Here is a 12,006-nt window from a genome sequence, read left to right as displayed (position 1 = left end):
GGCTCCATGGATCTCAGCAGGACAAAGAGCTCATCCCTGGTGTTGCAGTGTCCGCTGACCCTGGCTAGAAACGGGAGGCTGTGGCTGAGCCCCACTTTCTTGCTTTCTTGTCTGCAAGTTGCCTTCTTTCTGTGCTACGCCTTTCTGTGGCCGCATCGCACTTATGCCCACCCTAACTTGTCTTCTGCTGTTGGTCCGGACTCTAGGATTCAACCACAATCATACTCAAGTTGTTGCTGAAGATGATCCTCCCGTCCTTTTTGCTGCTGCACTCGGGCTGGCAGAGAGCCTCCTGCAGCCGCTGCCGCAGCCCCGGGGGGGCTGTGCCCAGGAAGTTTTTTGTCCCCGTCAGGAAATCCATCATGCGGCCCCCAACCGGGTCCCCCTCAGCAAAGCACTCGGTTATATCCCAGCCTGACGGGAACTCATAAATGTGGTACACAACACCCAGTCTTTTCAAAACATCTGCGATGCCGTTGGAGGTGATGTAGTGGCCGCTGTCGGTGGAAGGCAAGCAGTGTCTGTACTTCTTCCATAAGCTGGCCCATCCGCTACTGTCTGCCAGAGCAGGAGGGAAGGTTACTTTTGCAAAGCCAAGGCAGTCAGACATCAGCTAATGCAACTACTAAATGACTTTGAAATGCTCCTTTGCTGCTGGCCCAGACTTTGCCAGGAGCAGCAAAAGAGCTTTCCCATTACTTGAGTCCGCTTATAAATGTCTGTGCCTGGAGAGGGGTAAAACCGTGATATCCCTCAGCCCTCCTTCCAAAACTCTCCTGTTTGTTTAAAGGAAACTCTGAGGAGACGGTCACTGGCACTGGATTTGCCCAGGAGTACACACAGATATATCAGTGCACCGAGCCTGCACATGCATGCTACCTATTAACTACCCCTTTGATAGAATAATGCAGATGTTTTTATACATTGAACTTCAATTTTAGGTGCACATCAAAGAATATATTCCACAAAAAGCCAGTCCCAGCTGCCAAGGGAAATAAACAGCCTACCAGCAATGCTAGAGGGACATTTAGTGGCAAATGTGGGGAAGCGTGCTTTATCCACCGCACCACAAGCCAAGGATTCATGAATGGCACACTGGAAAAAACATTCTTTTTTTTTTTTTTTCTTTTTTTTGACAAGTTCCATGAGGTTGTAAGTCTCTGTTTTTCCTGTCCTGCCATAAAGCCCGCAGCTCCTGGCAGCACCCATTGTCCTGCTGGGGTCTGGCCCATCGCTGTGTGGAGGGAAGGGCCCCAAAGACGGGTCCTCCCAGAGATCAGGTTGTGTTTTTACAGTGCTAATTTCACCATGAAGACCCTCATTCATGAATAGCCACGATTCTCTCTAGCCAGTGATTTCACAGCAGGAGGTCTCTTTGAGGTATGGAGCAATTTATGTACTTCATAAGCAGGGAAGCAAGAGCACGAAGGCTATGCCTAAGGGGTCCCATCAGACATTGGGGTCCAAGAGCTTAAGCCCAAGATTTCATGCTGCCTATGAAATACAGCATTTGTTTTATTTAATTACTATCGAATAAGCACTACCGAAATCCCAAGACAAATATTTGTGGCGCTCATACTTCAAAGCTCTTCAAAACACCAGCAATGAAGCAAAAAATAAAAGGTCCCCTCTTACCTGATAAAATTATGATCAGGAGTTTACCATGATGGTCAAGGCAGCTGTGGAAAAACTTGATAGTATTGGGAATATCCTCCACACGGTACAGCATCTGGAAGTGACAGGAGTTAGGCACAGCTGGTTTGTTCCTCCTCCACAGTGCAATGGCTCTTCAAAGGCTTAAACACTTTCTCTATAGAGCTGTTGTTTTAAATTACTTCCCAGTTGTTTCCCAGCCTGTCTTGGCTCATCACGCACGTTTAGGGATGCCTTACAAGACTGAGCATCACCAGCTCTCCACTGGCACCAACAGCCTGGGGTCACACCACCCTCTGCTCAGCCTCAGCCACCAGCCAGACACGGACCTGCCCATCGCTGCCCTCCAAGCCCAGTGCAGTTTTGTGGTTGGAAAATATGTGCAGAGGGGAGTCCCCTGGTTTCTGTGGATGGTCCTTATTACAGCATTTCTCATCTGTGTCTGGGCCGTGAGCAGGCTGGATCTCTTCCAGACACTGAGAAATTTGCACTAGGACAAAGCAGGGCTCAACTCAAAGGCTGCCCTCAGGACTTGTAACTTATTCCTTGACTCAGCCATCAAATCCCTGAAACACTTTCTCGTTGTGAAATCAGCTCTTATGAAATGAAAGCAAAATGAAATAAAAGAAAAATTCAATAAAATCCACTAAAGTGAGAGAATAACAGATTTTTTACAAAAATAATTGGTACATACAACATCAGTGTCATCAGTATCAGCATAATTTCTGACCCACAACCTGACACAGGTGTTCATTCACTAACCTTTCCCTTCAGTGCCATCCAAACTATTCTGATAAGGCAAAAAAATTAAGTTTTTTTGCAGCAGCAAAGCATAATTGTTGGTCTCGATGTGACACGTGACTGCCTGAGACTCACCCTGTTTTATTACCCACCATAGACAGTTAAACCAGTACGAACCAGAGACCAAAAGCAGGGTGGGTAGGGAATGAGGTTTGGTGCTTGTAGAGCTGCAGAAGTATAACTTCTCATATAACTTGCTCATGGGAGAACTGTGCTCAGCTCTGGTCCCCCTAACTTCATGCACACAGCAGAAATGGGGTGGTTAAAGCTAGTACTCCTATACCAAAGCAATACTCCATTACCTGGATCATATGGATGAAGTCAAATTTCTTATGTGCGCCTTTCTCTTTCACCTGTTGTTCATACTCTGAGGAAGTGAGCTGGTGCCAAATAAAAGAGACATTCTGCAGGTCTGGAGCTTGATTGACCAACTCTGTTTTTATTAAAAAGTAGAAGAAAAACATGATTTTCACAAACCAGCGGAAAAACTCATTGTTCAAAATAACAGTCCTCGCTATACCCAGGCAGACAGGTATAGCCTTACCTTTGTAAGCTGCCACGTGCTGTGGGTTGGGCTCTATGACTTCGTTGTCAATAAGGACCCCTGGGTGTGCAGCCTGCAGAATCCTGATCATTTTCAAATCCTGCTCACCTATTCAATAAACACAAATGCGTTACTTTAAAAAGTACATAAACGTGGTGAAAGGATGCCGGTGCGCCTGCCGCCTCTGCTGCCCGGATTTCCCCCAAGGAGAACTGAGGCACTCTCTACCTTGGGCCTTGCATGGTGGCACCTAACCCAGGCTTACCACGGTATCTTACTGCTCGGGGTAACATATATTTGCAGAAAGGACTAAGAACAAGGAAGAGATAAGCAACCGTGCAGAAGCCTGCTAATGGCAACACTCTGGGTCATGGGACAGGCAGGGCAAAGCAATCAAAGATCAATGTCTAAAAAAGAATAAACATGAAGCATTAGTTTTCAACAAAACACAAAGTTTGAATGGGGGCAAGGAGGGAGTCAGCACAGCTGTGCAACTTCAGCGTGACATGGGGTGGTCCTTGCCTTTGGCACTGCCCCAGGGAGGTCACGGCTGCTCTGCTGCTGGTGTGACATGGAGACCTGGGGACCTGCATGGCAAGAGGAGAGACCCTGGGTCTCCCCTCTTTGGGGACCAGCCACATCGTCTCAGCTCTGGGCATCTACTAACGAGCTGCAAATAGAGCCTCATATATTTGTGTGTAGGTACCCTGCAAATTTAGCTATTGGTGCTCCTCTGTTGCTAAGCTCTGGAGGAGCAAGCGGCAGTCTGTCCTGACCTAGGAAGCTGCCAGCCTCTTTCAAGGCGATGCAGGTCACCCTTATTTCTTTCAGAAAGGCCGCAATACACCGAGTGTACAAAGTCCATCCGGTTCATCTGGGACTATGTAAATAAACAGCAGAGGTGACCACCTTGAGCGGACCTTTGTGGGAATCCTGTCTGTAGCTGATGGTGGGGCCTAAAAATATCCTGCCATTGCAAATGTCACACACAGAGGGCTTGATACGGGATACTGCATCTTCCCTAGCCTTTCAGCTGATGCACCAGCTATGAGAAAAGCCGTCATCTTTGGCAGGTGTTGCAGTAAATAGAATTCAAGGAGGGAAACATCAGCCATGTCAGCACTACAGGGACATCCAAGGAAGGATGAGTCTTTTGAAATTGGAGAAAATATACCCCAGATCCCTGAGGAATGCAGGGGCAGTGGTGCAGGGCTGGCCAAAGCACAAGGAAAGAGGCTGCGGCTGCATCCATTGAAGGTGGGTGCATGGACCAATATTGCCTATAGCAATATAGATCCCTATAGCAAGCAGCTGAATCATTTTAGACAGTCCTAAATGCCAGTTCCTATGTGCCGGGGGTGGGGAGCACCAGCAACTGGAGGTGCTGACGTGGGCTCCCTGCAGGCTCAGGGCGGGCGGGAGGCAGAGCATCACTGCCGCATGCCCGTAGACATGGATGGTGGCAAATGGGTATATCAACAGCAAATGGGTATCTTAAAAGCTGTTGTGGTTTTTGCTTTGTGTTTTTTTTTTTTTTTACCCCACCTCTGTAAAATGCCCTAATCCGGTCTTTGCAAGAGCAAGTAATAATGTCCTCCTCTGGGGTGTCTGCAAAAACAAGTGGTAAAATACAGTGCTTCAGAGCAGGATTTTCTCTGCTCCAGCTTCTCCTGCCAGCAGCAACCCTTCAGCACTAAGCACAGTGAGGCTGAAAGAGGAGCGAAACCCCTCTGCAAACAGCAGCCCATGCTGGCACTAACCGGGGGTTACAGCCGAGACAGCTAAACCAGCCGCAGGAAAACATGGGGTGAATGAGAAATGTGATCTGGACTGGACAACAGTCTGTTAGGATGTGGAGTCGGTCACTAATCCCCATCAATATTTTCATCAACTAAACTAATTCTGGAGGCTCTGTGAAATCAGAGTCCAAGCCTGGAAAGGTCAGGGATCAGATATAACCTTTTGCTCAGCACTGTCCTAGCTCAGTGCTCTGCCCGGCTGCAGTCCAGCTTGTGCAGCCGTGGGCAAGCTGAGGGGGTGCGAGTCTGTACCCCTGCCCTGGCATCTGTGAGGGGCAGCTGCCCAGGAAGCCCAGGACACTTTTTTAGAGTATTTGTTTTTCTGTTAAAACATCTTCTGAAGAGGAAAAAGGGAAAAATGAGGATGGTGCAAAAGGTTCATTTTTCCCTTGTGTTTTCTTGGAGTCAGAATTTGGTGGTTTTATTACTTAATGAAAATGGAGTATAATTGAAAACTGAATAATTTCTTTCTCTTTGCTTCCTCATGTGCTCCAACATATTCCGAACCAGAGAAAACAATTCAATGTTATTTTCCTCTTAGTCAGGAAAACACGCAAAAAATAGTGAGAAAAAAACCTTTCACTTGAAAGTATTAACACTTAAAATTCAGCTGAAAATACTTTTTAAAGCAAAAGCAAACTCTGACAAATCAAACTGCCACTTCTTTTCTCTACTTTTTATTTTCTCCCAGTTTTCCTAGGAGCAAAGCTGGATGTTTCACCACTTTTTTTTTTTTTTTTTTTAAAACCACAAATGTATTCAGAACAGCTTTAAAACCATTTTTCCAAAAGATTGTTTCTCTCTGGGGGGAAATATCATTTGCAGTCAAACCTTACTTATCACCATATAAAAACACAGTATTAAGAAAGAAACACATCTTGAAAAAGCTGAGGGCCCCATGCTAATGGTTGTGGCCAGCTGGTTTTGCACCTCTTGGAGCAGAGCATTGCCCAGTTTTGGCCTCTGGGATCCCTAGAAGCAAAGCAAAATGAGAGATCCCTTCAGGTGGGATATTCTAAGAATGGACTTTGGGTAGAACAAACCTCTCAGATGTCTCTCATTCTCTCCGATGAGGTTTGAAGATGCTCTCGTACCTAACCTGGAGCAAGACTTCTTGCTTTGAGACATATAAGTCAGGTAAGAGTCATCAAGAGGCAGAGACTGAGCTAAAATCGTCACACTCACCTCGCTCCTTGGGCAGATTTGAACAGCAGTGTTTCAGAGGGGAGCCAGGGAAGGAAGGGAGGGAGCATCGCTCTCATCCCGGCTCCACACCCCTTTTTGCCGTCTCGGCTTCAGTGAGAAACGCTATCATTAATGCCTAAGTAGTTATCACCATTGCTCAAAATTTCAGTATCACTCTCTGCCACCCATAGGGATCCCCCATCCCCCAGCATCAGGGGTGCTGCTAAGCTCCTTACCTGTGCCACTTCCAACCCCCAGAACGTTTATAGTCGACTTTCCATTGCCGAGACTGAAAAGATAAGTACACATTCCTTAACCACACTAGGTCACACTACTTCATGTTTTAATTCTAGTATCTTGGATGCCACATCAGCCTGGAAAGTTAACTGAGTTTTGCCACATGAATTGGGATAGAAATTTGAGCATCCCTTTGGAGCCCAGCTATAACCAGCTATGCGGTAGGAGCCAGCCCCATATTACCAAGCTCATATTTCAAAGTACAGCAGGCATCAGGATATAGTGTTTCTCATCCTTTGCCAGAGATTTTTCTTCAAGCTGTGGCTGGCACCATGCAAAAAGGCCTTGGGGAGCCCCAGGAGAAAAGGTTCCTTTTGGGGGTAGCAGGGCTGTGCCTGGATGGGACGGACACTGCTCCCCAACGAGAGCTGCAGGGACGATGTGAGCCAGGGAGAAACCTCTGCACCCTCAGGAGACGTTTGGTTTTCCAATATTGTGTATAAGTGCCCAGAAAAATTAAAAAATCAGGCTGTCCAGATGACCGGAAACCCTCTCTTTTCAATATTCCTCTTGGCTTGAAATTGGGAGGAAAGGTCAAAATCTTCAATAATTTTACCTTTAAAAAATTACTTCTGAAAAGGTCAAAAAAAACCTGCCACCTTTGTGGTTCCTAGCAGAATATTTAATAACAGCCTGCCTTGAGGATGAGGAGCCCAGGCGTGAGGCACCTCGCTGCTCTGACACGCTTTATGGCCTTATTCTGCTCTCGGGCACGGACTGTGCAGAGGGACTGAGTTTCCCATACACAGTCTCAGGAGACGCCGCAGCGATGGTTCAATACGAGGGGACAGAGTAGTAAACCCTGCAAGGTGTGAGCTAGTCAAGGAGCCCTAGCCTTAACGAAGGTCAAGGCCCTTTGACAGACCCAGAATCAGCATCATAGGAAGTCACAATGTTTAGCATCATTTAAAGTCCACATAAGTAAATTTTTTATTTAAAATTTCCCAATACAAATTATTTTTTAATTATTATTTCTATTGCTTTTTTTTTTTTATATATATATGGTCTGGAGTTGCCTGCCTGAATTTTTTTCTCAATGGAGAATACAGTTTCCATAGCATTCAGAAATTACCCAAACTTGAAAGATCTTTCTTGTGGTTTGGATCTAGGCTGCTCTAAAACTTATCTGCAGTCATCCAGGCTTAATATATTACATCAATACTTCACAAAACTGATTATCATTTGGTACTTAAGCAATGCAAATCGACTTAGGATAGAAATAGGGAGGTCTTAGGGGATTTAGAAAACCAAGAATTAGTCACTAGAAGAGTATTAGAGATGTGTTTCTGTTTAGACTGATGTGTGATGAAGTCCGAAAAGCAGGAAAAGAGAGAGCTTTCTTTTGGAAAAAAAACAAACGACAAAAAATACTTTAATCCTTGGAAAATCAGCTAATGAAAAGAGATAGACATGAAAATGAGGTCTTGATTCTTTCCTTAACATAAGCTGAGAGGCAGCACAGTGTATTAATTAAAATAGCACATATTCTGGAGTTATTAAAAAGAATATCCTAGAGCCTGCTATTAAGGGACTTAAAATTGAAAAGCATTAAAAGTTCATTCATGCCCCAGAAAATTCTTAAACGTGTTTGCTCACCCTTGTGCGCAATTTGCCCTCCCAAGATAAGAAGTGGCTTTCCCACGTCAGTGGAAGCGTTTCTTACCTAGCCATGATGTTGGGCATTTCTTCCTTGTTGAACTCATCCATGCACTGGTGCTCTGTTGAATGATCCAAAAATGACTTAAAGGCCTCTACATACTCCTCAGCCGTGAGACTTCTCATGGAAGGGATCACATATAGCTCTTGAGACACAAATACAAATGGTGTGTTAGCAGCTTCAAGGCAACTGAAGGATCAAAGCACTTACCTTGTGGAAGAAACCCAACCCAACAGGAGCCAGAGATTCAGGAAGATGGTACAGAGGACACATGGCCTCCATGCAGGTGAGCTCATGCAAACACTTTCCAACCTGTTCACACTCAGGGTTTGGAAATTATTCTTAGATGCTCTTTGATATTGGAGTGTTTGTTAAGAGCTTCATTACTACAGGTCAGCTTGAGGAAAATGTCTCCAAAATGCTTAACCAGATACAGGGTACTCAGTTTGCAGAAAGGGAGGTAACTGGAGTGTTTTTCTGGAAGACTCAAGGCAAGAAGGTGAAGGGAATCACACAGCAGGTCCAAACCTGGAGGGGCCATTGCTCTCACACATGCTGGACGGCGTAACTGAAATCACCAGCTGCCGGCACACTTGCTATTAGGGGTGATGCAACACAAAAACTGCCACTGTACCTGAAGCAAAGATAGTCAACCCTGTGCACCTCATTTCCAACTCTTGCTGGCATGGGAATACACTGTCCGGCTGGGGAGGTGAATTCCCCACTGGGAACTGCAGCTCACAGCCAGGAGGGCAACTGATAGCAAAAGCATTTCGTCTGAACAGGCTCATGCTCAAATGTGGGTGGCTGAGACTAAGATTTTTCTTTGAACCAATGCCCAGGACTACTCAAGGAGATGCAAGCAAGTATTTAAAAAACTCACTTTCCTGCTGTCTCATCCTAATGGCAGTGCTCCTGCCAGGGCACAAGTTCTGGCCAACTGCCTGGGTCTGAGGAGCAATGGTAAGACTAAGACTTGAGGCTCATGAGAAGATGCCATTCAGCTGAGTACTGGCTCTGGGGTCTATCTCAGACGGAGGGCTGCAGCAGGAAGGCAGTCACAGTGCAAGCCTCAACGTGTGAGATCAGCACTGGAAAGGTAGTATTCAATAGGAAAAAAATCAGCTTTTCCTCCTCGAAGAAATGAGGATGAAGGACAGGAATCAGCAGAACATCTTCATCCTCATTTTTGCCTTTTGAGGAGCTGCTAGTTTATCTTCTGTTTATAGTTGCCACTAATAAGAAAACTTTATATGTCTCATATAGGACTGTGCAATCTTAAAGTGGATGCCTGTGTTGTTTCCAAAACCACATGTCATTGGCAGCTCTGTTTCTGGTAAGTATGTATGGAGACCCTATGTCCAGCCTTGTTGGAGGTAAAGATATCAACAACTATCCTCAACACTTTGAACTATACCCTAACATAAGCCTGAAATCACCTGAACTGAAGTCAGTTTAGCATCCTGTTTCTTTTTTTTTTTTAAACAATCTCTAACTCCAGAAGAATTAAAACATGTTTGTAGTGATAGCAAGCTGAGTGGCCATTTTAATTTAATCTCTTTTTTTTTTTTTTTTTTTTTCTCCCAAATACCTGAATTATCGTGTGGAGCTGTCAGAATCTCTGCTTCAAAGTTCATGCTGGGGAACCTATTCCTGTAAGGAAAGTATAGCACTTCAGTTATTTGAAGAACCTGTACGCTTTTTTGAAGCTGCATTGAAAATGCGGAACAAAAGGGAGATGCTCCAGGACAATTTTTCCTCACCTGGTAAGCAATACTGTTTGTTCTCTTTTACCAGGATAAAGAAAGTCAAAATTTCTTGGTTAGCTGATCACCCATAAGTATCAGCAATGGACTGGCCACCTGCACCAGTGCTTGTCTGAGATGTATTGTGGAAGATTTTCCTCCCTCTGAAGAATTGTTAACCAGTCAATACAGTGGAAGGCATTAGACTAACTGATATTACACACTCTGCGAAACCTTTAATCATGAATGGAGTAGCAGAAATAACAGTGAAATTTGGAAAAGGCCCAAAGTTTTTCAGGACCTTTTTGCTTTGTGTTTTTTTTTTTTTTTAACTTCAGTTTTTCCTGGCTGCAAATATTACATTGGGTAACTTGTAGAAGGCACAGGACTTAAAGGGCAAAAGTCAAAGAGGTCATTTAACCATAAATGTTTTCATTCAGTCATATGTTTTCATTCTTAGTTTAAGGGTTTTTGTGAATATTTCCAGCAATGAAGTCATGTCTTTATTTTCCTTTGACAATGTGTCTCATCTATAAAATAGGGATGAGGTGCCACTAGCAAAAGAAAGGTATGAAATTAAATTGGAGCAAGGACCTCACTTCTGCAAAGAAAGTGTTGGGGTGAGGCTATCTATGCAAGGGGAATAGTCATCTTCTGGGTGTCATTTCAGTATCGAGATGCACAGCAAGACTTAGGGGTGATATTCCTGTACAACCTGGGTTTAGACACATTGCTGCTCACAAAGCTTTGCCATTAGAAAATGCTTCATGACAAGCAGTCTGCCATAGCAGTAAGCAGCCCCTGAGTCCCCTCTGCCAGGGATAAAAGTCCTGTGTGAATAAGAAATAAGCCAGGAGGTAGAAGAGGAAAAAAGGAGTCTTGCAGTAGGGCTCTGACATACAATATGTAATGACTGTGCTAGCAGGTAGCAAGGAAGTGGTCACGTGCAAATAGCGCAGTGCTTTGGTTGATGAAGGCAAGAAAAGACTGAAGTGAACCAGAAGTCTCAGAGATGCTGGGGAGCTGCCAGAGTCCTGCAGGAACAGTTGATCTCATTTGAGTTCACTGCCAAAGTCACGTACCTGGCTCCCATGAGGTACGTCAAAGTCTCGGTTCCATCACCTTGTCCTCACTTCTCCTCAGAAAAAATTTCACAGAAATTCGGCAAACAAGCCTGAACTCAGCCCACCTCCATAAGCTCCAGCTTGGCTGCAGGCCAGTCCCTCCAATTTCCACTCAACCCTCTGAACTCTTGCATCTCTGCCTGTCAAAACAGAGGACTATTTTGTCCTCTCAGCTGGCTGAACCGAGCAAGATGGTTTCCAGAATGAATCTCCCAGTAAAATGCCAAGGGGTAGCACAGCTTTCCCCTGTGCAGAGAAGAACAGCTCTCGGGGTCTGGGGACACAAACTCCATTTCTGACCGGTCAAACATTTCTAGCCATCCCAGAAGACCTGCCAGGTGACCTGGACAGACTGCAGCACAAGTATTCACCAGGATGGACGGTGCCAAGATAAGTCTTCCATTGAGACTTTTGCCATTTCTCCCCAGGCAGAGTTTCTAAGATTGATTAACGCTTGTTCCTGGGAAGGTGAAACAGGCTTACTTATCGCTGGGAACAAATGGACTTCCTCTAAAATCTGGCTTAAAATCTAGCCTAGATCTGAAAATTGACTGCAGTACTTTGGGCTGATGCTGCCCATCCCAAGACCCTGATACGCAACAGCAGGACCGAAGCAGTGACTGTCAGGGAGTGGGATGCTCGTGGGCAGCTGGTCCTGCCACGGCTCCTGGCTGAGTTGGAGCTTGCCATTAGCAAGATTAAACCTCTTCCCCTCCATGAACCGAGCAGATTGCATTACGGGCTGCAGGTGCAGGGCACAGAGGGAATTCAGTGTCACTTTAAGCGACGCAGCACCTTTAAGTTGAAAAAGTCATTAAATTCAAGATGTTTCTAGCTACATAAATCATAAGAACATCTTCATAACTCATCATTTCATTACGTCTAAACCTAGGCTGCTAAGGGGCTGAAGGTCTCCTCAGAGTCTAACTTAGCCCATCCAGAACATGGGCACATCTGCTGTTACTCCCACCTTACACACATCCACCTGTGACACAGAGACAGCAGGGGCGGCTCTACCACCCAGCCGGACGGTGGGGAAACGTGCACTCACTCCTTCCCAAAATCCACGTACCTCTTCATCTCCAGGGCTGGGTCCATGGTTGGGGCAAGTGCTGGGCATGGGGCTGGGGTTAGCCGGGGCCTGGCCCCTATGACAGCATGGCCACCTGCCACCCCGCTCCGCGCCGGCCGCTCAGCCCGC

At 45.6% G+C, this 12,006-nt stretch overlaps 1 protein-coding gene across 1 annotated transcript; it reads right to left on the bottom strand.

The window, feature by feature from the left end:
* Window positions 1–202: 202 nt before the first annotated feature.
* LOC104626071 (histamine N-methyltransferase A-like) lies at window positions 203–11,903 on the bottom strand. The gene is made up of 8 exons (XM_010293898.1): window positions 11,878–11,903; window positions 9,528–9,589; window positions 7,943–8,081; window positions 6,219–6,271; window positions 2,999–3,106; window positions 2,757–2,887; window positions 1,636–1,729; window positions 203–558 (listed from the first exon to the last, which is right to left on the bottom strand). The coding sequence occupies exons 1-8, from the start codon at window positions 11,901–11,903 to the stop codon at window positions 203–205; spliced, it is 969 nt and encodes a 322-aa protein (XP_010292200.1).
* Window positions 11,904–12,006: the final 103 nt, after the last annotated feature.

Source organism: Phaethon lepturus, unplaced genomic scaffold (assembly GCF_000687285.1).
Source record: "Phaethon lepturus isolate BGI_N335 unplaced genomic scaffold, ASM68728v1 Scaffold39800, whole genome shotgun sequence".
NCBI classification, from domain to species: Eukaryota; Metazoa; Chordata; class Aves; order Phaethontiformes; family Phaethontidae; genus Phaethon; species Phaethon lepturus.
Note: the sequence above shows the minus strand (reverse complement) of the source record. Positions and strands in the feature narration are given on the sequence as shown.

What these genes read in the sequence shown, in the direction of transcription:
- LOC104626071 (XM_010293898.1), bottom strand. Translation starts at nt 11,903, where the DNA reads ATGGACCCAGCCCTGGAGATGAAGAG. An exon ending in ATGCCCAACATCATGGCTAG is followed by an intron (nt 6,272 to 7,942) that starts GTAAGAAACGCT and finishes TTATCTTTTCAG; the next exon opens with TCTCGGCAATGGAAAGTCGA. An exon ending in GCACGTGGCAGCTTACAAAG is followed by an intron (nt 2,888 to 2,998) that starts GTAAGGCTATAC and finishes TAATAAAAACAG; the next exon opens with AGTTGGTCAATCAAGCTCCA.